The following is a 23,778-nucleotide window of genomic DNA, read 5'->3' as shown; positions in this document are numbered from 1 at the left end:
TAATTCAATTGGCCAAACTTATGATGTTATTTTCAGTGATCCAGTAGAGGGCAGTGTTGCCTGGAAAACAACACGCATGTGACTATTCTGAACCCCTTTCTTATTTTGTTTTGTTGTTTTACAAGCAACGGCTGGCTGCATGACGCAAGCCTGGCTAGTAATGTGGATCAATTTGTCGCCATTGACAGATGCTTTGGCTGCTGTGCAGAGTTTGGACATCGCAGGCCAATTGGTGGAGCAGATGGCAGTGGCCAGTAAATTTTAGCCAGAGTAAACAACACTGTGCGCACACACGCACACTCGCGCTGGGCCTTGAGAGCAAGCCCGAGGGAGACTTGCGTCACTCAAATGGGCTCTTCATGAAGCACACGCCCAATACAAGCAGATTCCAGTTTCCCAGCTCTTGTTTATTCTGTAACCAACACAAATACTCCCACACACTCTGCGGGCTAATGATGCGGTGAACTAACACAGCACAACATCCTGAAAATGTCTGAAAAGAAACCTCGACCTCGGTTGACTACATTACCTGTTCGGGCACGGAGCTGCTGTACTTCTTGGACATGCGCTTCCTCATGGTCTCCTTGACCGATTTGACCTTCTTGCCCAGCGAGATCCGAGAAATGTTGGGCGACTTGACCACTTCTCTATAGATGGCCTCCTGCTCTTTATTCTGTCGGGTCAGGAAAGATCATTCTGGATGTGATCCAATTGGATGCCTCCGTGTGGTCGAGCACTTACGTGGGCGTCGGAGCCAGTGTTGAGCACGTGGAGAGATCGATTGGACAGGTCAAAGCCGCCGAAGCTACACGTTCTCTGAGGGGGGAGCAGAGCCAAACGACAATCAGCCACGCTTTTAACACGGCTTCCTCGACGGGATGTGCGGCGCTGTGATTCATGCATGACATGAGGGGGGGACATGATGTCATACAAGACGGGGCAGACGAAGGACGTGATGGAAACACTTGTGTGCTTTTTCCCCTCCAAATTTCAAAGCGAATGAGCTGTTTTATAAAAGTCAAAAATCCCAAAAGTCGGTTCCAACATGTGGAGTCTCTTGACGTGGCCACATAAAACGCTCAAGGGACTGAACATACGTTTAGCGCGCCCTCTACTGGTGGAACCTGGATTGAGAGACGTGAAAGGGAAGGGGCTTGCTGCGCTATGCCAACACGCGCACGCAGACACACTGTTAGCTTTAGCAGAAACATTCAGAGATGTTTCTGATGAGGGAAAGTTTTTCTCACTCTGATATTAATGGCAAACTATGAAATGAAAGGATAACTGGGAGATCCAGTCTTATCGCTTATCTGTTTTTTTTTCCTTATAGATCCTCCCAAAGCTATGAGGACACACACGCACGTGCACATCAAAATTCATCTCCCCACTTAATCTCAGGATAAACCCCAGCATGAAGATCCCTCAAAAGTGACTTGGGCTTTTCTTTGCATCCACAGCTGCGGACCACATTGCAGCTTTCCTAGTGAAGGGTTTTTGCAGAACAAACACGTTTGAAGCGGCGTCCAAAAATAATGTGATGGCGATACTGAATGGAATGGACATGCATCCAAGATTTGCACAAAAAAAAACAAAAAACAAGGATTTTTGGAGATAATTACAAGGAAAGGAAAGCCATCCAGAAAAATTAAAGAGAGGCACGGGCCCCCTTTTGAAAAAAGAACACAAAAACAAAAAGCTACAACAGAAAAAAGTGGAGTCCAAAAAAGTTGTTTGGATGAGGAGGACCTGACTGGCACACGACAGGATTCAGGTCGCATCGAAGCTGCAGGATAGCCCCCCACCTGGCTCTTAACCCATCTCTACTCAATGTGACCTGCAACGTTTCGCTTCTCTACGCTATTCTGCAGCTTTGACGCACGCCGAGTCCCGCTCACACGAGGCGGCCGACTTGAACCTCACGGTCTGGACTCACAGACTTCTGCTGGATGCGTAAGAGCACGCGCTTGGTGCAGCGGTCCACGCTGGCCGCCCATTTCCTGTCCGCCTCGCGGTCCTCCTCCAAGAGACAGCGCCGCTCGGCTCGGCTGAGGGTGACCGGGCGGACCAGCTGGGCCCAGTTGAGGTGACCGTACAGGCTCCGCTCTACCACGTAGGTGATGTTCAGCTCGCTGACCGCGCTGCGGCCCCGTAGCCGGCGGGAGGGGAACGGCCAGGCCCCTCCTGGCCCGAAAGCTTTGGATTTGGCTACGGCGCGGGCGGGGGAGGGAGTGGCGACGCACAGAGGCGAGGCCGGGTTCTTGGTGTTGCGCGAACGCTGGTACACAAGGTGTTTGGTGGAGTACGAGTAGTTGGGGTCGGGTTTTGTGAGCGTCCAGCCGCCGTGGTGCCGGTCGGTGGTGTGATATTTGGGGCTCTCATCGTCCAGGGGGATGAGGCGGCGGGATCGGGCTTTGGAGCGGGGTTTGGTCAGCCCGTAAAAGGCGTACAGGGCCTCGTTGTTACTTACCCCGTGGGAGATGGAGCTCAGGGCCTTCCGCATCTCGCCGTCGGTGGTGGAGCGCGGCAACTTCCCTTCGTCGTCCAGGCCGCAGCCATCCAGCTCAGAGAAAGAGGAGCCGCTGCCACCGCCGCCCGAGCCCACCGGGGTTCTCCGGGGCGGGCGGATCAGGCCGTGGGTACTGGAAGACTTGTTGAAGGTCTTCACCAGACGGTGTCCGGACCAGGTGTCCAAGCTACTGGAGGACGGGGAGGTGGTCAGGCTGTCGGTGTCTCCGTCCAAAGAGAGATGGTCCTGGCCCGGCGAGGTTTCCTGGGGCAACGAGTGCTTCTTCAGGACCCCCGCGTACAATGCGGCGTTGTCGTCACAGGTGGCCACCGACTCCACGTTTAGGAAATCTGACAGAAAAGTCAATCGGTGGAAGATTTACACATCTTTATCTTTTTCTAAGACTGTTTTTTGTTTGAGTTTACAAACCTTGAGATCCATGCTTCTTGCATTCCTCCACCTTAATGAGTTTTTTCCTGACTCGCCGGGTGGAGTTAACGAGCTTGTGCAGCCGCTTGAACTTCACTGAATCCTCCGATTGCTCGTCATCGGACTGTTCGCGGGATTGCTGCCGTTAAGAGAGACACAGAGAGGAAGCGGCTTGACGTTCCAGCGCCGAAGAATGCAACAACAGCAGAAATGGAAGTGGATAAAAATCACAGATGCACAAGAATTTGGCGATAAAAAGGCTATGCTGTCAATGAGAGCATTGTTGAGGATTTAGTGGGGTGAAAAATGGAGACCAGACACGGTGGAGACTACAATTAATTCACTACAAAATGGACTCGAGGACCATGAATGGACCAAACATGAATTAGTGACACAATCAGCGACGGTGCGTTGCCCTTGGGGGACATTTCATCTCAGGTGTGCAAGGACACTCCATTAAGGCAAAGATGTCTGCCCGAGAAACTGTCATAATTGCCGCCTAGCATAGAGAGCTGGCACCTAGTGCCAATGGCTTAATTTGTTTCTAATGGTCTCCATGGCAACACCGCGACATAGCTCGCCAAGTTTGGCTCCGCAGTTTGCAAAAAATCATGCACGCTCATGCGCACAAAACGAGACAGAGCTGTCCTGTCCGAGTCCGCCTCGTCGTGCTGGTCGAGACCGACGGGCCATGACATGGCTTAAGTGCCCCCCCACCGATCCTACCTCCTCCACTTCTGACCACAAGATGGCAGCTGACATCCAGCGAGGATGATGTAAACAACAGCGGCTTCGAAGGCACTGACAAGCGCGCACGTGATGTTTCGTAAATTCTCGATGGCTCAGCATCACCCAAGTAACGTTCCAAGTTTCCAATGCCTCCGAGCAACTGTCTAATAAAATCTTATTAATCTCCGACAAGTTGGAAAACACATCGATCAGCAGTCCTTCCCTCAACACACACACACATCCAACCATTTAACCTTTCGCATACAAAAAAAAGTCCAGCGTGTCTGTTTTCTCTGCCTACACAGAACTCGACCAAAACAGGATATTGCCCTAACCGAGACAATTGCTTGCTCCATCTATCAAAGCAAAAATGTCCCATAATTGCAAGACACGGCAACACAAAGAGGACAAAAAAAACACACATAAACGACTCCAAAGCAGCTCTAAAGTCAACACAAAAGCCAAAAAGCATTGAAAGAGCCTTACCAGTTTGTTCAGACTATCCAGGCTTCATGTCGCGCAACCGATACGGCGCGCTCGCACATTCAAACACGAGTTCCAAAATCACATCCGAGCGTTTGTTAGCACGCTGGCGCGCGCATAACGCGCGGGGAGGCGGAGCTGCGTGGAGTTTGGGAAGAAGGGGCGGTCGGGATGTGCCGTGTAGCGCTGCGAGAGAAACGCCTGTGTTGTGCGCGGAGAACAATCCCCGCATTTGAGCCCCCCATGACCCTGCCGTGGCCCTCACATCCCTATCCCTAATGGCCCATCCCGGAATGTGGGGCCAAAAAGGAAGATGCAGAAGCGGAGACGCCATAAATGGGCTTTTATTAACCAGCGTGTCATTACGTTGCGGACGACTGTTGCGGATGAGCTCCATTCCAGTCGAGTGGCGGTTGACATCACGAAAGGGGGGAGGGGGGGGCAGTGTCAAATGTCGCAGAGTGTTTTCAAGATCGACAGAAAATAGACGCATTATTTATTGGATTGGATTTTGGAATTAATTCACATCCTGTTGCACAAAAAGTGGGTCGGGTGTGTGGCTGGACTGAATTGCGTGTTTCGCCCATATGATACCATACAGCGTGAGGCTGATGAAAATCAGCTGTGACCTAGATTACAAATGAGAAAAGCTAACCAAGACATAGAAGAGAGACAATTATGACTAAAAGGCCACATTGTGCTGCGGTTTTGGGCAGTTCCAGTCAGCCAGCAGACTGAAAGCTCAGAAGAGTGCAGAGGCAAACTGAGCCATCTTGGAAGGTGTGCAGGTTAACTTTTGTCTACCTGGATACATCCTTGACAAAAATACAACCGCAACCTCAACCAAAATGTAATGAGTCAAATGACATGGTGGAGAGAAGGAACAACGGGATGTGCCCAGTGGTGCAGGAGTGTAGGAAAGTGGGGAAATGAACAGGAAGTAGGAAGAGGAGGGGGGGTGTACTTACGTTGCAGTTTGAGGACTGGTTTAGACCGGCCGCAGTTCCGTCAGTGCACTCTGCAGTGTCAGTACTGCCGAACTGTCTGTTGCGCTCATACTCCTTCAGCTACGTGGAGGAAGAAGAGTTTAGAGAAGCGGAGGAGAAGAGGGCGGGGGCATCGTGCGGTTGAGGAGGTGAGTGTCAGAAGGAAGGGAAGGAAAAGGAGGAAAAGGAGGGGGACACAGCAGTTGAATTTTGCATCTCTATGAAGGCGAGATTAAAAGGGGGCGGGGCTAAATGAGAATCCACCATGTCCAGCTACTGAGACTAATCGTCATTGAACCAAAGTCCTCCACCTCACCCAGATGCTACACCGAGTTCTGCACACCCACACTTCAAGAAATATTTTTTTTTTTAAAAAGTTTGTGTGTGCATCAAAAGGATGTGTTAGCAATGCATGCTTGTCATCATTGTTAGTCATTTTAGTAAGATGCTAGTTGGATAACTAGTCTCGGATAAAGGACGAAGGCGGCCGGACGCTCTTCCTACCCGAGCTAGCGCTTCTTCCACGGTGATCATCTTCTCTTTCACCATCATCATCAGCTGGATTCGCTCCTCGTCACTCATGGTGATCTCGCTAGCCACGTAGCCGATGTCCTCGCCTGAGAGGTGTCAGGGGTCAAACATCAGAGCTTGCGTAAGAACAAAAAACGGCAACACACATACCTTTGGAAGTCTGTCGCACGACCGCCTTGTGCTGAGGCTTGCGGAAATTCTGCCAGAACGACTTGTTCTTCTTCTTGTTGTCCCATTTGCCTAAAAAGAGGACATCATTAATTGATAAGACATTATTTGTAACGTGTTGAGCAGGCCAGGCTTTAATCCATTACCTCCAGATCCATCTTCAGAGCTGGATTTGTGCAGGGACATCCTGGGGATAAACAATCATATTTGCAAACCTGCATTTAAAACCATTTACACTTCAATGCAATTGCACTTGCGTGTTTTCACCACTAGAGGTCAGCAATGGATCAAAAATAAAAGGCTGCTGTGACCATCCTCAGAAGGAAGAGAGAGCAAAAATATGGAAGAGGGGGAAGGAGGACAGTAAGAGCGGGCGAGGAAATACAAAAAAATCAAAATCAAAGAGGGCAGACTCAGCCTGTTTGTGTTTCCACTTTCCTCTGGTGGCCACAAGCATGACACGCAGAGGCATTTGAGGAGGGAGGACATGTTACGACGTAGAAAGCATTCAGTAGATAGAAAAAGTCCTGACATATCTAGAAAGCGTCCAAAATCATCAGAATTAACAGAGAAACATAACAACCAAGAAGCACACGAAAGCCTTTTTCCACTATTCGTGGCTGAAACTTTTAAGAGCCATTTTAAGAGATTCTTCACATTCAAATCAGGACCACAAAAAGTATTTCTCAGGTTATGCCTACACTCATTTGCAGATCAACTCAATCTAAAGCACTAACTCAATGAGACTTTTTCACAGGCAGTTCTTTAATTGGGAGAAGCAAAAAAAAAAAAAAAAATACAATGTCATGTGAACTTTAAGCGATATCCAAGCGAAAGAAAAGCAGATTGACAGGAAGACGAGCGGCGCAACAGCCCAAGTCAAAAGTGAAGGGGAGACGTCGTTCCGAATTATTTGGCATCTGGTTCCCATCATGTTCGGGCTTTTGTCTGCGCAGCGCATATATATATCGAGCCAGCCTGCGGTATGTGCTTCCTCTGCCGCACATGCTCCAGCGAGGGTCAACGAGGGGTGACTCCACCCCAAACATGAACGCAAAGACCTTATCCCAAGCCGCCCGCCTGCACGCCTGCACCTTTCCTGAATCGTTTCTGCGGCGTGATGTCATACACTTTGCGCAACAGGAACCGCTCCCAAACCCGGTTCTATAAAGCCCCTCGATCCGTGCTCTTTGGGCTGTAATTATTTTCCCATCGCCCTCGAAATTGCGCCTTCCTCACCCTCCGGACACAAAGGCAGGAAGGAAAGGAGAAAAGCCTGCTGGAGTGAGCTGGTTGGCTGGGAGGAAGCGGCCAGCCGTTTTCCTGTCAGCGCAGTGACGATGTGGCCCAGGGTCACAAAGTACGGGTCCAAACACAAATATTATACGTTTTTTTTTTTTTGCTAACCTACACTCTTTGTGCATCCCACTGCATTGTGAGTGTCAGTATATCCGTCTTTTCATGCATTTACCGTATTTTCCGGACTATAAGTCGCTCCGGAGTATAAGTCGCATTTTGGGGGCAATTTATTCGACAAAATCCCACACCAAAAACAGTCATGAACGAGCAACAACAGGCTAAACGATAGCAACAACAGGCTAAACGATAGGTATGCTAACGTGACAAACACAAACAAAGAGCTGAGAACGGGCCTGACGTAACATATAGAGTGATTAAGGACAACTATTACATGAATAACATGTTTATAAAACCATCAGTGTCACTCCAATTCATTAAATAGCAACAACAGGCTAAACGATAGGTATGCTAACGTGACAAACTCAAACAAAGAGCTGAGAACGGGCCTGACGTAACATATAGAGTGATTAAGGACAACTATTACATGAATAACATGTTTATAAAACCATCGGTGTCACTCCAATTCATTAAATAGCAACAACAGGCTAAACGATAGGTATGCTAACGTGACAAACACAAACAAAGAGCTGAGAACGGGCCTGACGTAACATATAGAGTGATTAAGGACAACTATTACATGAATAACATGTTTATAAAACCATCGGTGTCACTCCAATTCATTAAATCCATCGATCGTTCTTTGTCAACAATGGGTGCGCACGGCTGAGGACGCTTGCGCTTCAAAATATTCCACAGGCTCATATAACGATAGATAAACTATATTTTAAATAACTATAATACAAGCCAATAATATTATCAAACCATCCGTGCACTTTAATTCCATTAAATCCATCGATCAAATTCCTCGTCCTTTGTCAACATCGCCGCGCGTGCGCCCTGACGTCAGCCTCGTTTTTATTCCACAGATCTACTACCGTATTTGCCGGTGTACAGGTCGACTCGGTGTATAAGTCGACCCCCTAAAATTCGACGGAAATTTACGATTTTATGATATATCCTTTGTATAAGTCGAGCTCAATTGTTGCATTATATTAAACTTCAAAATTCAATATGCGAAATTTATTGACGAAATGTGTTCAAATTCCGGGAGGCCGTGCGCATGCGGCTGTTTATAAGCACCGCGGAGGAGATCGCGGCCGGCGAGCTCGCGCACGCCGCCCGGCACCAACGGGAGGCCGGAAATAGCTCCAAGCCGAGCGGATCGGCACTTTATAAGCACCGCGGTGGAGATCGCGGCGCCTCATTGGACTTCCAGCGGCCGGCGAGCTCGCGCACCCGCCCGGCACATTCGGGAGGCCGTGCGCACGAGCCAAGTGGCCGAAAATAGCCCCCGCCGAGCGGATCGGCTGTTTATAAGCACCGCGGAGGTGGTCGCGGCGCCTCATTCGACTTCTAGCGGCCGGCGAGCTCGCGCACCCGCCCGGCACATCCGGGAGGCCGTGCGCACGAGCCAAGTGGCCGAAAATAGCCCCCGCCGAGCGGATCGGCTGTTTATAAGCACCGCGGAGGTGGTCGCGGCGCCTCATTCGACTTCCAGCGGCCGGCGAGCTCGCGCACCCGCCCGGCACATCCGGGAGGCCGTGCGCACGAGCCAAGTGGCCGAAAATAGCCCCCGCCGAGCGGATCGGCTGTTTATAAGCACCGCGGAGGTGGTCGCGGCGCCTCATTCGACTTCCAGCGGCCGGCGAGCTCGCGCACCCGCCCGGCACATCCAGGAGGCCGTGCGCACGAGCCAAGTGGCCGAAAATAGCCCCCGCCGAGCGGATCGGCTGTTTATAAGCACCGCGGAGGTGGTCGCGGCGCCTCATTCGACTTCCAGCGGGCCGCGCACTCGCGCACGCCGCCCGGTTCAAATTTTCTAAGTGCAACGCACAATGAGATGCATGAGAAACGGCCTTGGTTACCATCACATTTGAAGCGATGAATACGAAGTTAAATTTTATGACTCGGTGTATAAGTCGAGGTCGATTTTTTTCGGTCGATTTTGGATCGAAAAAGGTCGACCAATACACCGGCAAATACGGTATATAACTATATTGTAGCGTTAACAAAGTACAAGGATAGACGTAGGTTTGGTAAACGGCTCTTTATTAAACAAAACAAACTTCCAAGCGTGTGGCGGCGTGGACTTCCAGACAGACCGGGCGTGCGTAATGGCCATGTCCGAGCCCCGCGCACCGTTCGCGGACAGCCACTCGGCCGAGCGTCGGCCCCCGACTCAGTAGAGACCGGGCGTGCGTAAAAGCCATAATAGTTTTTCAAACCTTCTATGTCACTCCAAATCCTTAATTCCTTCAAACTCTTTGTCCTCCGTGTCACTTAGAAATGATCACCGCTAATGATGGTAGTCCTTGTGTGGGCACGTTTGTATGTAAACAACCGGCGCGCCGCGCTACTGACGTCACTTGAAATAGTAATCCATTGGTACATCACGGTTCTCCAAACTTTCTTTCTGCTGCTCGATTACTGTTTTCAGCTGCATATTTTACAACTTGAAGTTTGTAACCTGCAAAATATGAATTTCTTTTTGGTGCCATTTTTCTTAAGCCCACCCAGTTGATGAGTCACGGCCAACGGTAAAATTTAGAGCGCCCTCATCCAGTTTCGTCTGAAAATATAATTTTTTTTGGTTGTTTTATCAAAGTCAAAGTCTGCTTTATCGTCGATATATTTTTTTATATACTAAGACACACAAAGAGATTGAAATTACATTTCCACTATCCCTCGGTGAGATAGTAGACATACGCATACAAGCAACACAAAAAAAACCAAGAAGGCACTAACAATGAATAAATAAGAGTATTGAATAAATGATAAATAAACAAATAATAATAAATAATAATAATAAATATAAGAGGAGCAAAAATGGAGCAAGTGTACATACAGCAGACAGTGGACTTGGATATGGTGCTTTAAAGTGTTAATTGCTTTATTTGATGTTTTCTCTATTTTTTATGTTTTGAATATGTTCAAGATAAAGAAATAAAAGCATGTGAAGTGATCAACTATACTAAAAATAACATGGGAAGTGGTCAACTATACTTGTAAGTGATGTCTTAATGATCAAGTAAAAATTTGTGAAAAAAAAACATATATAAGTCGCTCCTGAGTATAAGTCGCCCCCCCACCCAAACTATGAAAAAAACCGCGACTTATAGTCCGGAAATTACGGTACATGTTCTCCGTCTCCTCTCTCCCGATACGCAGGACGGTGGACTTACTTTCTGTCTGTTTCCGGGGTGGAGACTTCACTGCTGAAGCCCAGCGACTCCTGAAGAAAAGAACAAGTTAGTTCAAACTTGTGTCCAGATAGCGTGAAGCTCATTCGGCGTAGTAGCTGCCCCCTGTCAGATGTGTATGTCATCTAATCTTCATACCTGGATCTCGTTGCGGAGCTGCAAGGAAATATTGTTTGGATCTTGTTTCTCCTAAAGGAGAGGGCAAAAAAAAAAAAAAAGTGAGTCAGTGCGCTTTGTGTTTAGACAAAAGCAGAAAAGGGGTCAAGTGGCTGTTCGGAGGCATATTTACTGATAATATTACCCTCATGTGGGAGCCCACGTGAGAAGAAACAAAAAAACAAAACTGTGATGTCATTAATCTCAAATGTGGCTGCAGTGAGGAATCGACATGCGTCATGTCAGGAGGCCGGCGGCCGGCCTTTTATCACAAAAGAGGAATTAAGTCATCTTAAATGACCAGGAAACGAGGAAAGGAGTCCTCCCAGATGAATCACGGCGCGGCACTCATCGGAAATCAAAGCTAATATCGCCTTCCTAAACATGCCTTCGCGTTTCCTGATCAGTTGTGGATTCCATTGGCCATGTCAAAACCATTTCACAATTTGTCCCGACTGAGAATTCTGGGATGTTCCCTTAAGTGAGATGGCAGGTTTCTGGTATGTGGTTCCCGTCATAAAAAACAGGGCCAGCAGAGGAACAGGAAGTTCTTCTTACGCTGCTAAGATTCAGAGTAGTAGGACAAAAGTAGTAGTAGGACGCCGCCGATGGCAGTCTCAGCAAGTATTCCAAAATCTATTTTTGAAAACGCCTTGCCATTTTTTGGCAGACCAACATGAAAATCACAGCATCTGATGAGGATAAAGACACAAAACTCCTCCCACTTTATGCCCGACACAGAGAGGGAGACTTTGAAAGTGATCAGAGAGAAAAAAAGATGCGTGAGGGGCGACTTTGTAGTAGTGCAGGGCGATGGTGTTGAAAAATTCATGCAAAAGCTCACAGGGGTAAAATTGGGATTTCTGTTAGAAGCTTTTGCTGACAGAGAAAAATCAATGTTTTCACCATATTTACATGTGAGTGTGTGAAGGATAGTTCACATGCAAAGCAATTCCACGGGAAGCGACGCTATCCTTTACATGAACTCGGCTGGCAGCATCAGCCCGAGATGTTGCCCCACTTACCTCGAGGTGAACCGGCGTACATTCTAACAAATGCAGAAAGATCAGTGGCTTCCATGTGACCGCATTAAATCAAAGATCAGGTGAGAGGAGCAAAGCACGAGCTTGTTGGCCTTAATGAGGAGCACGCTCAAGTTGGAAGCCAGTAAAGTCAGGACAGAAATACCCCGAGTGAGTGTGAAGTAGCAAAGGTTGGTCCAAACATAACTGCAAAGCGAGACCGCAGGTAGGCGGAGGAAAAACCCAAAAGACCAGGTGGCTTGATGGAGGCATGCCAGCCAGCTAGCTAGCGTGCGCGATCTCGCCAATCAAGGCGGGCGAGCGAGCGCTGCAAGAGGAAGAGGCACCAAGCAGAAAGCCCAAAAAGACCCCCCCAAAAATAGACGTTAAGCTGCGGGACCAGTATGACGTGATTCAAGCAGGCAGAACATAAAACATGTAAACAAGCTAGCATGAGCTAATAGTAAAAACAGAAAAGCGGCAGCCCAGTTCAAAGGCAAACATCAGAGAAATTCCAACGACAGTCACCTGTAGAGCCACAAATAAATCACGCAATAAGAATTACAAATCCAACACCTGCCCACGGGTTATCGCAACATCGAAGTAGTGCCGAGATGATTTGAAGGAAATCTTAGTGTAACAAAAGGGCGCGGGCTACGTTCCCATGCTAAAGCCCGAAGGCAGAAAAAATAAACAAAGCGCCCCGGTGTTTGCATTTTCTTTCTTCTCTGACTTCGATGAACCGACACACTTTGACAAACAACTCGGTGCTCGCCTTGTGGCTAAGCAAAACACTTTGGTCTCGAAAGCAACCACTGAAAATTCCCAAGGTCATTCCCAAGGCTTCAACTATGTCAGAATTTCCTTCTTTAAAAACGGAAATTCAAATTCAAAGCCATATGAATTGTGTCCAGACCGCTGGGAAACGTTGCATGCTAGCGCTAATCCATACGTTCCCTGAGGGGATGTTGATTTACTCCCCTTTGTTAGCAAGCTAACATGACGCTACAGAGAAACAACAAGCTGGGGGGCCCCGGCAGGAAGTGGATAGCGATCTCTGAGCGCCTCCATCATCACCTTTTAATCGGAGAAGCGACATGTTTGACATGACCAGTCGTCGCCGTATTAACAAGGGGCCCATGAAAGGCCGAGTGGACGCTGTGTGGGAACCAAAACAGAGCAAAAACAACACTTTGGTAGTGGCAAAAAAAAATCCCAGGAGAAGCTTGATGGATCCACTCAGGAAAATCAGGCAAAATAAAAAAGGACAATGACTGGAAAGGGAGTTCGGTGTTGTCGAGCACAATCTTTCTCTGGCCTTTTGGTCCCCGTGGAGAGCCGCTTTGGAAATGCCTCGCCAATATCGAAGCTGATTGTGACCTTCTCTGCCACCATCAATCCAGCGGCAAACAGGTGGATGACATTAAAGCTCACTCTGCCACCTTGTTTTAATAAGATGGCTTAAAAGTTAAAACCTTGAAGCTTTTTGTCTTAGATTTTGTGGAGAAAAAAAAATGGATGGGCTTTTTGCTGCCAAACTTCGCAGTGCGCCGTGACAGCTGCAGGCTCTCAAATTCAACTCTCCTCCTCTTCATTCCCGTCATCCCTTCGGCCCCAGCTAGCTCGCATCTCCTTCGAGCCCAGTTGGCGCAGATTGCGTCGTAATCGCTTTTTACAAAATGAAAAAAAATGAGCGAAGGAGGAACAAGATTGAAGATCCGATTCTCTCTGTGAAGGCATGTGTAGCATGTGTGAGCAATAACGGCGTGCAAAGTTGCGTCACTCCATCGGCATCTGGAGCACATTTTTGTAATTTCATCGCCGAACTCAAACATTGGCAGATCAGGGTTTTTCTTCTTCTTCAAACTTTGTCCCTGACTTCATCATTTTCCACTTAATTCAAGACGGGGCTTCCCAGCTTTGACACAAAGTAGGAGCGCCATCTTGAATCTTGTTTTCCTTCCTACCCGCCGAAGAAACCGAGCTACAAAGACATTTTTCGGATCAATCCACCAAGAATACATTCCTTTAACGCTTGCCCGTAACTAGGCAACCAAAGAGGTGCCCCACTACCCGACATCCGTGTGAAAAGGGAGAACCCGACTCCACTCCCAGCCGCTATCTAGAGATTAGCGATGGTGTTTATTCACCATGTCAAGTTCTTGGGACACTCGTCTTTTGCGGAGCTCCTCCATGCGGTCGCTGACGTCGCTGAAGCAGGTGTTGTAGTATTCCGAATATTCCTGAGCAAGGTCATCTATGTTGCCCAGTGAGCCATCCTGGAAGGAGACACAAAGAAAGGAAGTTCAAACAAACAAAATCATTCTCAATACATTTTGGTTGAACTTTGCAACTTTGTTTGTTTCTGGTCTTTGTCCTGTTATACCCCGCATGGCCTTTTGCTCCTTAGACGTTTACTGAACCCAAAACAACACAGTTCCTGTCTTTGTCTGGTGGACTTGCACTTTGTTGTTTTTTTTGGTTCTCCGAGTCGAGTCTCGGTAAAAATGTCAACCCGCCCAGTTAAATATTTATCGGTGTTGATCTAATCTGTGCCTAGCGGATGACTAGAATTGAGTCGCTACTACGCCAAGGTCCAGATAGTCTCCTCTCAGACGTTCTCAACTGGACTCGCTATGTATGTGGGTGCCAGAACGTGGATGAATGGATCACTGTGAGTGGAAATGAGAGTTGCCAGTGACACATGCAAACACAGGCGAGAGGTCTTCTTGGGATGCATTAACATGCAGGAGAGTTCAAAACAAATGGAGAGTGGCCTCAATAGAACTTTGCCTGATCTTACCGTAAAAAAACAAATCTCCGCTCTCAATTAAAGTCCATGTGGCGAGAAAGTTTGAAAGAATCAAAACTGCTGTGGATGACGTAATTGCTCCTCCACCCAGAATAAAAAAGGGAGGGGCCGACTCAACACCCAAGAAGGAAGACGTCGGAGTGCTTCTCGCGTGTGGAGCGTGTGGAGCGTGCGTCACGCGCTTGTCAAGCAGGGTGGAGCCATACAGCTAAAGAAAATACAAATGTGACAGGAAAGGCTGTCAAGTTCTTTCACAGATTTATGTCATGGATAATATTTTACTACAAGTGGGTTTGTCAAGATAGCGTCACGTTTGATATTGTCATAAAACAATAATTGAGCTATAAGGTCAAATCTCCGTGCTTAATCAATTGGCCGTGGAATTCCTCACATAGCATTTCAGCAATCACCAAGGCTTGCCTTGACACACTTCTTGCCTCTTGGTCAATTTTTTTAACATATCAGAACAACAATGCTAAAACACTAGCTGCCAAGCTAATTCTGCTCAATTCTTTGGACTTACATCCCTGACAGCGCCGGGGGTTGAGTGATGTCGAACGGCGACGTGCGCGGCATTGTTACTCAACTGGCCTTGTGACTGTGCTCAAAGAACAATGACAAAGGTGCCAGGCGCCCGATGTTATGTCAGGAGAACGACAGCGGCGTGATCACTTTCACACACTACGTAACTTTTGGACAGGCTCAGCCGGTTCAAATTACCGGCAGCTGACTTGTTTTGTTTAGCGTTGTACGACTAATGTCTGCTTGGAAGGGGAATTGTCTGCCATGGATACAACCAGGCAGAATCCCATAAAATGCAATTGAGGAGTCAAAGAGAAGGAAGAAAATTGGGCAAGGGGTCCCAGCCCAGACCTTTTGAGAACTTCCTGAGGATTTCCGTGGCTCCTGCAGAGGAAGCCTGCGGGAACTCAGCGATGAGACCAGTCAGGGGAAGGGGGCAGATATCGAGAAGTGAGCTAGTTTGGCTATGATCCACGGTTGAGTCGACCAATGAGTTAATTGAGCTTGGACTGACGAAGAACAACACACACAATCTAGATAACGCAGCTATCGTGGCATGGTGAAAATGCAGAATGTTGACATGGGAGGGATCACCATGTGTGTATGTGAGAGCAAGCTGGCAACAGGAGGAGGAAAAACATCAGGAAGAAGAGCACATCCTTTGCAGACATCTGCCTCAAGAGCAATAAATCTGAATAAATTGGCCTACCAGGAGCCGGGTCTCCCACCCGGCGTCAGAGGTCAGGACAGCGTCATGTCCCCTCAGCCCCCCCCCCTTTCACAACACAAACACGCCATATATCTCCCCACCTTTCACATCTCCAGAGCCAAACCAAATTGACACCTCTTGGCTTGACACAGAGCGGAAGTAGCCAAAAGATATTTGCTGGGCAAAAAACAAGAACAGAAAGTGCAATGAGTATGCAACAAACTTCACTACTTAAAGTTAAAAGCCAGTTAAATGTCACGCACGCTTGTGGCTTGAACAAGTGCGCCCCCCCCCCCATTCTTTTTTTTAAACGTACCAGCATCCCCATCACGTCGCTCCAAAGTTGAGAGAAACTGTCGGAACCAGCGACGCTGTCGGCCCGGGGGGGCTTTTCGGAGGGGGGTCCCGTCACCTGGTCGCCTTCCATGCGCGCGGGTGTGCGGGGGGCAAGATAACGAACAACAAATGGGCAAAAGTAGTGGGGGTCGGCCCGGGGGGAGGCAAACGCGGGTATTCACAACAACACCGGAGGAACGCTCTGAGGTGGCATTGTACGATCCAACGAGCGGTGCGTAAAAGTCCAACTCTACATGGTCACAAAATTGACCTACGAAAATAAAATGCAGGTAAACATTTGTTGCTCTATGTTCTCAGCGTGAGGTCATGATGCTCTTTCAAAACCCGAAATGCCCAGATTTAGAAGAAAAAACAAAGTCCAACGTTTGCGTTCGGCGCTGAAATTTGCAGGGCGACGTCGACTGGCGTCAAAGCTGGCAAAGAGCTGCAGAAAGTATCAGCAGAGCAGAGCACACATGCTTGGAAAATTTGGAAAACAGCGTGAGAGAGAGAGAGGGGGAGAGAAAAGTGGGTGAGGGGGAGTAATCCTCCCAAGCATTGCACCTCCCTCTGCGGCTCTTCCCATTATTAGCCTTCAGTCCCTCCCCCGTCGGACCTTTGCGCGCACGCGCAACCACACGCACCGGGACAGCTCTTTAGGTACACCTCCCTGCACTATTCAATGAGAGATTTTGTAGTATTTAAAAATACAACAAAATTCAATAGTGCAGTCTTCTGTGCCCATGATGCAATGCACACCATCGTAAACTAGCGATCGACCATTTCTCTGCCCGGTGACAACAGCTGCCGAGTCATGAGACAGATGCCATCAGAGGCACCCAGTCAAATTTACGATCGGCAATTTATCACCCCGTGAATTTTAGTCGTCCTGCTTGCGCGTGACAGGATTGTTCTACGACGCATATACAAGTATCATAACAGAAAGAGCAGACAAGATCTTACCCGCACATTCTTTCCAGTAGCCATGCAAAAATCATCAAATCCTGCGGTGACAAACACGCACTCTGCATTCCGCAAAGGAGGTCAAGTTTTTTCGCAACTGTTTGCTACCTCCGCCTCATTTATTTATTTTGTTTAATTAAAGGTCGTGCGCTCCGCCTATATTTATTTTCTTATGAAAATAAGGGGCAACCTCGCCATCATGAGTTAACATACAGTTCAAAAGCTGGAAAGCCCACTTCGAATTTCGTCTCGTCTGACAACGTGACGCCTCGATGTGTGCGCACACGCACGCGCACGCATACAGAGTGTGGTCTTGTTTGCAGAGTCAACAGGCGTCCTCCCCTCCTCATTACCCGTCTGACCCCTCTGCAGGTAGGGTGACAGAGTCTTGTATTTGGGCAGGGGGGGTAATGACTTCACGTCCTTCCGTGTTTTTTAACAAGAGGGTGGGGGTAATCCACAGGTCCCGTCACGCAAGTAGAAGGGTAGAGGTAATGATGTCATGGAAACACACGCTCGCGAGCGACCCGTGCCACATCGAGCTTGTAGAGGCGACAAACCTTGTGTTGTGTGACAGTTAAAGTCCCTCAAGAGTCATTTGAAGTCAGGAATCAAATCAAAACAAATACAAAGCATAACTTTTGCTAGGCCTCGCGTGGCCAAGTGTTGGCCAATTGTGAGTGTGAGAGGGCCCAGATACCAAAGCGCTTCAGTCACCTGAGAGGGGACAGATGTTGTTTTGGGTGTAAAGCAAGACCGCAGGGAGGGAAATTGCGCACATTAGCACCCTCTGCTGGTGACAAGCATGCTTGCAGGCCGGAGAGCAGAATAAAAAAATGTCTCAATAACGTGCAGTTTCACCCCAGGTTCATTCAATTGTACTATTTAAATATGAGAGTTGAGTTGCCTAGCAACAGTACTCCCCTAATCATGGTGAGAAAACAACAACAACAACAAACGTTCATTTGGCAGATTTGACTGAGTCGTCAGTGGGCCAGATTGCATTTCTCAAGCATCCACATCATGTCTGCCGCACATCCTGCATCCAGTGCGTAAAGAGGAAGAGCACTGATAAATTACATCTAAAAATATTGTGATTCCACTCTGATAACTAGTTTGGTTGGAGCGCACATCTTCACTCTGCCTTGGCTCGGGGTCACATGTGCACAAATGCAGGCAGCGTTGGGTTATAAATGAGACGTTATGCAAAGCGAGGGCCGAGGCCAGTAGTTAGTGGCGTAGCTCACACACAAGTGGCAACACACACGTGATATGTCACACACATATGCTGCAATAAACAAATACCTTACGAAGACCCTTAATCGAATTTGCATCGGTTAATCAGTCACGCTTTGAAATACAACGCGCGAGTGACGAAGCTAATTTTGCCTAAAGTAAAGAGATATCGGCTGATTAAATTTAAAAAGCTGATTAATTAGTGTGACCCGACAATTAACCTAACCACCTTAAGTGTAGCTTAATGCTAATGCATAATGGAAAACGCCATATACCGGCTAACGATTAGCATCACAAGGAAGTCGAGGAAGTTCTCCTATTTGAAGTTGTCTTTGTATTGACAGAAAACTATTTATGATTGTCAACTATGGGTCGAGAAGCACGAGTTTACAAGCTCAACCTCCGTTAATATGTCACTCCAAATAATAAACGGCAGCCTTCATCACCCGCAACGACAAACCGTGCAGCGCAAACTCAATCGATCAGTCTGTCTGTCAGCTTACATGAGCGTCAACCGCACGCAACACACAAAGAAAGTTGCAAGCTCAGCCCGATGCAGCCCTCCGCGTTCATAGGAATTGCGCACCCCCGCGCTCCGGATTGCAGGCCAGACCGGCCCTGCTTACACCGACAAAATATGAACCTACCGGCATGGCGTTGAGCCGCAAAGAAACAAAAACAAATGTACAATTTTCCTAATTCTGTGTACAAGTTCCCATGGCAACAACATCTGAAATTGAATCAAGCTCTGATTTAAATATAAAATCCATTATAAACAGATGAGAAACTAATCAACAAAAAAAAAGCTAATAAAGCCGTGAGATTAAAAGCAGGTCGATTTTAGGATGCAGATGGCTGGAAAATATCAAGCATGTTTACTCAAGATGATCTTGAAGAAAAAAAACAACCCATAACATATGGACGGACCATCATCAGTCATCATAAAATACTTTGGCAGGAATGCCTTTGGAGTTCCAATGTCAAGTCGCGATAACAGCCCAGAAACCATCACAGACTTCAATCCATCAGTTGTTTTAGATGTCTTGTGATCTTCCATAAGCATTCAGCCAGGAGGGAACAAGGTCATTTTTTAGATTCTTTTACTGAAAAAAATAAATATCAATGTTGGGTGAAAGGCATTCCACCCCTCGTAGGCTTTGTTGACCCACATGAAGGGTCAACAAAGCCTACGAGGGGTGGGAAGCCGTGGGCCAGCTGCAGCACATGCGCTGGCAGTCAGTCTGGGCGAGATGTTTGGTTGGTTCCAGAACCGGCGCTCAGTCATAACGTCAAGCAGACTCCCGCTTAGAATTTACAACTCGCGGCGGAAAAACGGAAGCCGACACAACCACGGTTTACCGTCAACAGCTGGAGAAACAGCGCCCCCTGGGGCTGAGCTGAGAATACACTCAATCTGCACAACATTTGGCCTTCAAAGTCGCACACTGATAAAGGTTTGGGCTCAAGTTGACCAAGCGTGTCCGAAAAACTGCAGTCGACTGTAAAAACGCTCAAAGAATCCAAAGCAGACGGCAATTATTTGTTCCTTCCCCGCTTTCACTTTGGCACTTTGACGTGTTTAGTGGCCTTTACTTTTACAGCAGCAATTAAACACCCACCTCCGAGTGAGATGTTAATGCACGGCCGAGGTGGCAAAGAAAAAAAGAAAAAATTACGCTGCTATGATTCATTCCGTGCTGTCGGGCTCTCCATCTTTTAACATCTCAGTAGAGTCCATAACTTATTCTGACACATGGACAGGTTTGTGCCCACGAGTGCGCCCGCACGTTCTTGATCTTCAGCCATGTGGATTATTTCATTCGTTGGTGACTGGCAACGCAGCTGACTCTCGATTTATGGACCCCTTGAATCAGAGACAAGGAGGAGAATTACTGTATTTTTGCCTCGATGAGGTATGAAATAAAAAATGGCTGAAATTCTACCGCTGGCCAATGACGCAACGGGACAACGTTTTCAGTCGAGCCTTTGAGGTAACGCTTGGTCGATCCACTCTCAGTGTTGGTTCGGAAATCATAAAAAAGGATAAAAGTCGCTCGGCACAAAGCTCACATTTGCTCCGCTCTCGAGAGTAACAATGACGCGGTGTGGCGTCGATACACGCGTGCAATGAAAACTGAGACGGGACGCGGTCGAGACCACTTGAGGTGACGCGGAAAACAACGCGAGCCTCTGTCCGGCCGTCTTCGTGTACATGAAGGCCGAGCTTTGTGCCTTCGGGTACCGATAAATGTTTTTCAATGACGCTCCGAAGACAAGAAAACGGTTTGAGTGAGTATGTTAATGAATTGACATTGGTGTTGGACTATGAAGTTGTCCGCATTGCAAGCATTTGGCAGCTAATTGAGAAAGTAGCAATGATCTCATTTGTTGGCAATTTTTATTTGATGAGCATTCACGGCAAATCAAAATGAACGCAAACGCGCCGAGCTGAATCCCAAAAAACGAGGCTGAATGCCGCAGTCTCGTTTTTTTGTCTCCCCCATGTTTTGCATCATATTGAAAGGGCTGGATTAAAACCATTATTGGTGGGAGGCGGAGGCAAGCTGGGTCTTTGTGCTGATACAAAACACCCTTGTGATTACTGCTGGCTCGGACGCTTCCCCGGATAGCGGCCGTTGGCTAGCGCAGACGAATTCTTGCCCCTCTCAGTTCGAACAGCCATGCGTTGATTTTTTCCTTAAGAATATTCTTGAGTTTCCTTTCTCAGCATGGAGACAAGTTGAAGCTCAACACATGCTTTGTAACAACATGGCGGCGCTTGACTATAAATCTAAAGCGACGTGAGCTTGTTAGCGGTGTGAGACGCGAGCAGCTGCGCTGACAGCAGGGGAGCACCGAATTACAGGTCCACATATGGCACCGCTGCACCGACACAACCATTTCATCACTGGCAGGTGTCAACAAGCAAGACTTGCCAAATTTTAGTTCAAGGCCGTCAATCGATGACTTAAGTCTGACCAAAACTGTGCCTTAGAGGTAAACAATGATTTGCCTGTGTGAATGCACAGCTTGTGTGTGTGTTTCCTCTCTCACACTGTGCTTTCAAAAAGACATTGTTGTTGCACAAAAAGTACACCGAAGGATCTGCAGCCCCCTTTCCTAATATTTGAATAACCGCCACCCCACTCCCCCCCCCCCCCCCCCCCCCCCCCCCCCCACACACACACACACACACTCTATCCCATCTGCTCCCATGTTACCAGTTAGTGGGCCAATCCAGATGTGGTTGGAGGGGGAACGGGAAGAGGAGTTGGGACAATGATGTGAAGCAAACAATGCACTCCCTCTGGACAAAAAAGCGTGTGTGTGTGTGTGCGTGCGTGTGTGTGTCAAGACAAATGAGGCAAATGAATATCAAAAGTAATTGGACACCATCCTTCTTAAAGAAAAACATAACAACCGTTTCATTTAAGGCATATCTCAAAAAGTTAGTGGGCTTGAGAGTGTTCCCAGGTACCACCGTAAGGCAGCCACAAAAAAAGGGATGAGTCAGCAAAAAGCCACATTCCTTCACTTAGCTGACACAGGAGCATTTTTTTGGGTTAATAACTTTTTGGAAGCAAACACTCACCGCAACGTAGCTCTGTCCGCAACGCAGTTCTGTCCACGCCGGGGTTCAACGGCGCCTAACTGTGAGCACGCATGAGCGAGCTTTGGCCGCGACAAGTAGCGTGGAAAACAATGCGGGCAAGCTGGAGCGCAGCAACACGTCAGCAGAGCGGGGACAGACGGGGCCAGTCATCGCCGGGCGGGCGGGCGGGCTGATGCTCACATGGGACGGGGAGTGGAAGATCAGGCAAGAATTGTGTCTGAATTTGGAAGTGGGAGGGATTCTTCTCAATTCCTATCTTACTAAAATTCTTACATTCCTTGCCTGTTATTAAACATTTAGCACAGAGGATCTAAAAAATATCTAAAAACAGGTATTTGTTTCTAAATTCATTCTACATGATTAAAGATCAAAACTGTTTCCCCCCTTTTTGGAGCGTGGCCCCAACTTCCCATTTCAAAACTTATGTCGTCACTCTTATTCCATGTCTCAACAACAAGGCGCTCTAATGCGGGAAGATTCAGGATGGCGCCATAGCTAATTGCACAGCGAATGAAAATAAACTTCATTTCACTTTCCAGGGTCTTTAAAAGGCGCGAGGCAATAAGGTGGCCCTCTCAAAATAACCCAACCAACTACCTTAAAAATCCTTCCATTGTAATCATCTTGTCAGAGCAATCCCATAATATGTGACTGCCGACAAGTTTGACATATCAGAACGTAAAACGAGCTCTTCTAGGTTCCCTTCTGTTTTTACAGATTTTTTTTTTTTAAAACCCCAAAATACCAAAGTATCTCAGAGACAGCACTGTAAGAGGCAAAAGGAAGACCAGCAGAAAATAAATAAAAGGAAAGAGGACACGACTCTCTCTAAGCAACAATTATCTGCATGAGTCGCTCATTGACGAGGTTTGCCGGGGTTTTGTTTACTAGTGGGCAAAGAAAATTATGGTATTGGGGGATGCTTGTTAGCATTGCGCTAATTCCCTGCCGCATCCTGCATCCTGTTTAAATGTGCTGTCACAACATTCTAAAACAGCCAAAATCCAAGGAAGCCCAAACGTATACACTCACTCACTCACTCACTCACTCACTCACTCACTCACTCACTCACTCACTCACTCACTCACTCACTCACTCACTCACTCACTCACTCACTCACTCACTCACTCACTCACTCACTCACTCACTCACTCACACAAAGATGGACTGAGAAAAGGAGGTCGACATTCTTTGCTCAAGTGTTTGGGCGACATGTCTTCCTGTTTGCGGAATAGACGAAATCTCATTGGATACTTTGTTTCTGGACTAAGTTGAACGTGTTGACACCATAATCGTACCAAAAAAATATCAATCAATGGAGGCCTGAAAATATAATTTAAAATTGCAGACAGATCACCTTAAATGAAAGAGTAAATTAAATCAATTATTCCACATATCACACAATCTTTCAACCTCAAAATGGTTTATTTTGGTGCTGCAATCCTTTGTGTTAATAATTGCCCCTCCCCACACACACACCCTCCCGCCCCTCAAGCACATTACACAAAAGCGCCCCAGAATCTATTAGCGGTGCGTTAAAGAGGCGATTCAATTACTGACAGCGTCAAGCCTCAATTCTCCCGAGGCAAACACACACACACATGCACAAATTAACACTGAATAATAGCGCTCGCATCATGCAATCGCTCCATCTCCACCTAGAAATTGCTGTTATCGAGGATTCATGTTCAATGACGATCAACCACACCACTACTGGACTCGCAGTGGAGCACTGAAGGGGGTGGTAGACTCTATTTGACGCTATATCCTCCCCGTCCACTAGATGGCAGGAGAGAGCTGGTTTGCCCTGACCTCTCTCGCTCTCACAAACGCCAAATCCAAATGTGGGGCCGCCAAAAACACACAGCGAACATGTCAAAGGCTGAACTCTCATTTTATAACCACAATGCTGAAGCACATATATTTTATCTAGAGATATATAATTCACCTGAGCAAAC

General features: G+C 47.6%; 2 protein-coding genes across 12 annotated transcripts in view; one reads left to right on the top strand and one right to left on the bottom strand.

Annotated features, from left to right (window-relative positions):
• The window catches only part of LOC125990042 (clathrin coat assembly protein AP180), a 128,289-nt gene extending 106,924 nt beyond the window's left edge, over window positions 1–21,365 (top strand). Inside the window, exon 23 of the mRNA XM_049756651.2 lies at window positions 21,352–21,365. The gene's annotated coding sequence lies outside the window, so the exon portion shown is untranslated. The remainder of the gene's footprint in view (window positions 1–21,351) is intronic.
• Window positions 1–23,778, bottom strand: part of sash1a (SAM and SH3 domain containing 1a) — a 77,277-nt gene that overhangs the window by 6,624 nt on the left and 46,875 nt on the right. For 3 of the 11 annotated variants that reach the window (XM_049756632.2, XM_049756621.2, XM_049756623.2), the window contains exons 2-12: window positions 13,780–13,908; window positions 10,590–10,640; window positions 10,434–10,483; window positions 5,979–6,019; window positions 5,815–5,904; window positions 5,638–5,750; window positions 5,116–5,214; window positions 2,936–3,074; window positions 1,934–2,856; window positions 742–816; window positions 530–673 (exon numbers count right to left, since the gene is read on the bottom strand). In XM_049756632.2, the coding sequence (XP_049612589.1) occupies window positions 530–673; window positions 742–816; window positions 1,934–2,856; window positions 2,936–3,074; window positions 5,116–5,214; window positions 5,638–5,750; window positions 5,815–5,904; window positions 5,979–6,019; window positions 10,434–10,483; window positions 10,590–10,640; window positions 13,780–13,908 (1,854 nt within the window). Of the gene's footprint in view, window positions 1–529; window positions 674–741; window positions 817–1,933; window positions 2,857–2,935; window positions 3,075–5,115; window positions 5,215–5,637; window positions 5,751–5,814; window positions 5,905–5,978; window positions 6,020–10,433; window positions 10,484–10,589; window positions 10,641–11,632; window positions 13,742–13,779; window positions 13,909–14,432; window positions 14,650–14,964; window positions 15,674–15,988; window positions 16,566–21,799; window positions 21,960–23,778 lie in introns of those variants that run through there. The other 8 variants (XM_049756628.2, XM_049756627.2, XM_049756624.2 and 5 more) reach the window with 8 other exon arrangements.

The sequence above is a fragment of the Syngnathus scovelli genome, chromosome 20 (genome assembly GCF_024217435.2).
Source record: "Syngnathus scovelli strain Florida chromosome 20, RoL_Ssco_1.2, whole genome shotgun sequence".
NCBI lineage: Eukaryota > Metazoa > Chordata > Actinopteri > Syngnathiformes > Syngnathidae > Syngnathus > Syngnathus scovelli.
This window is presented reverse-complemented; position numbering and strand designations above follow the sequence as displayed.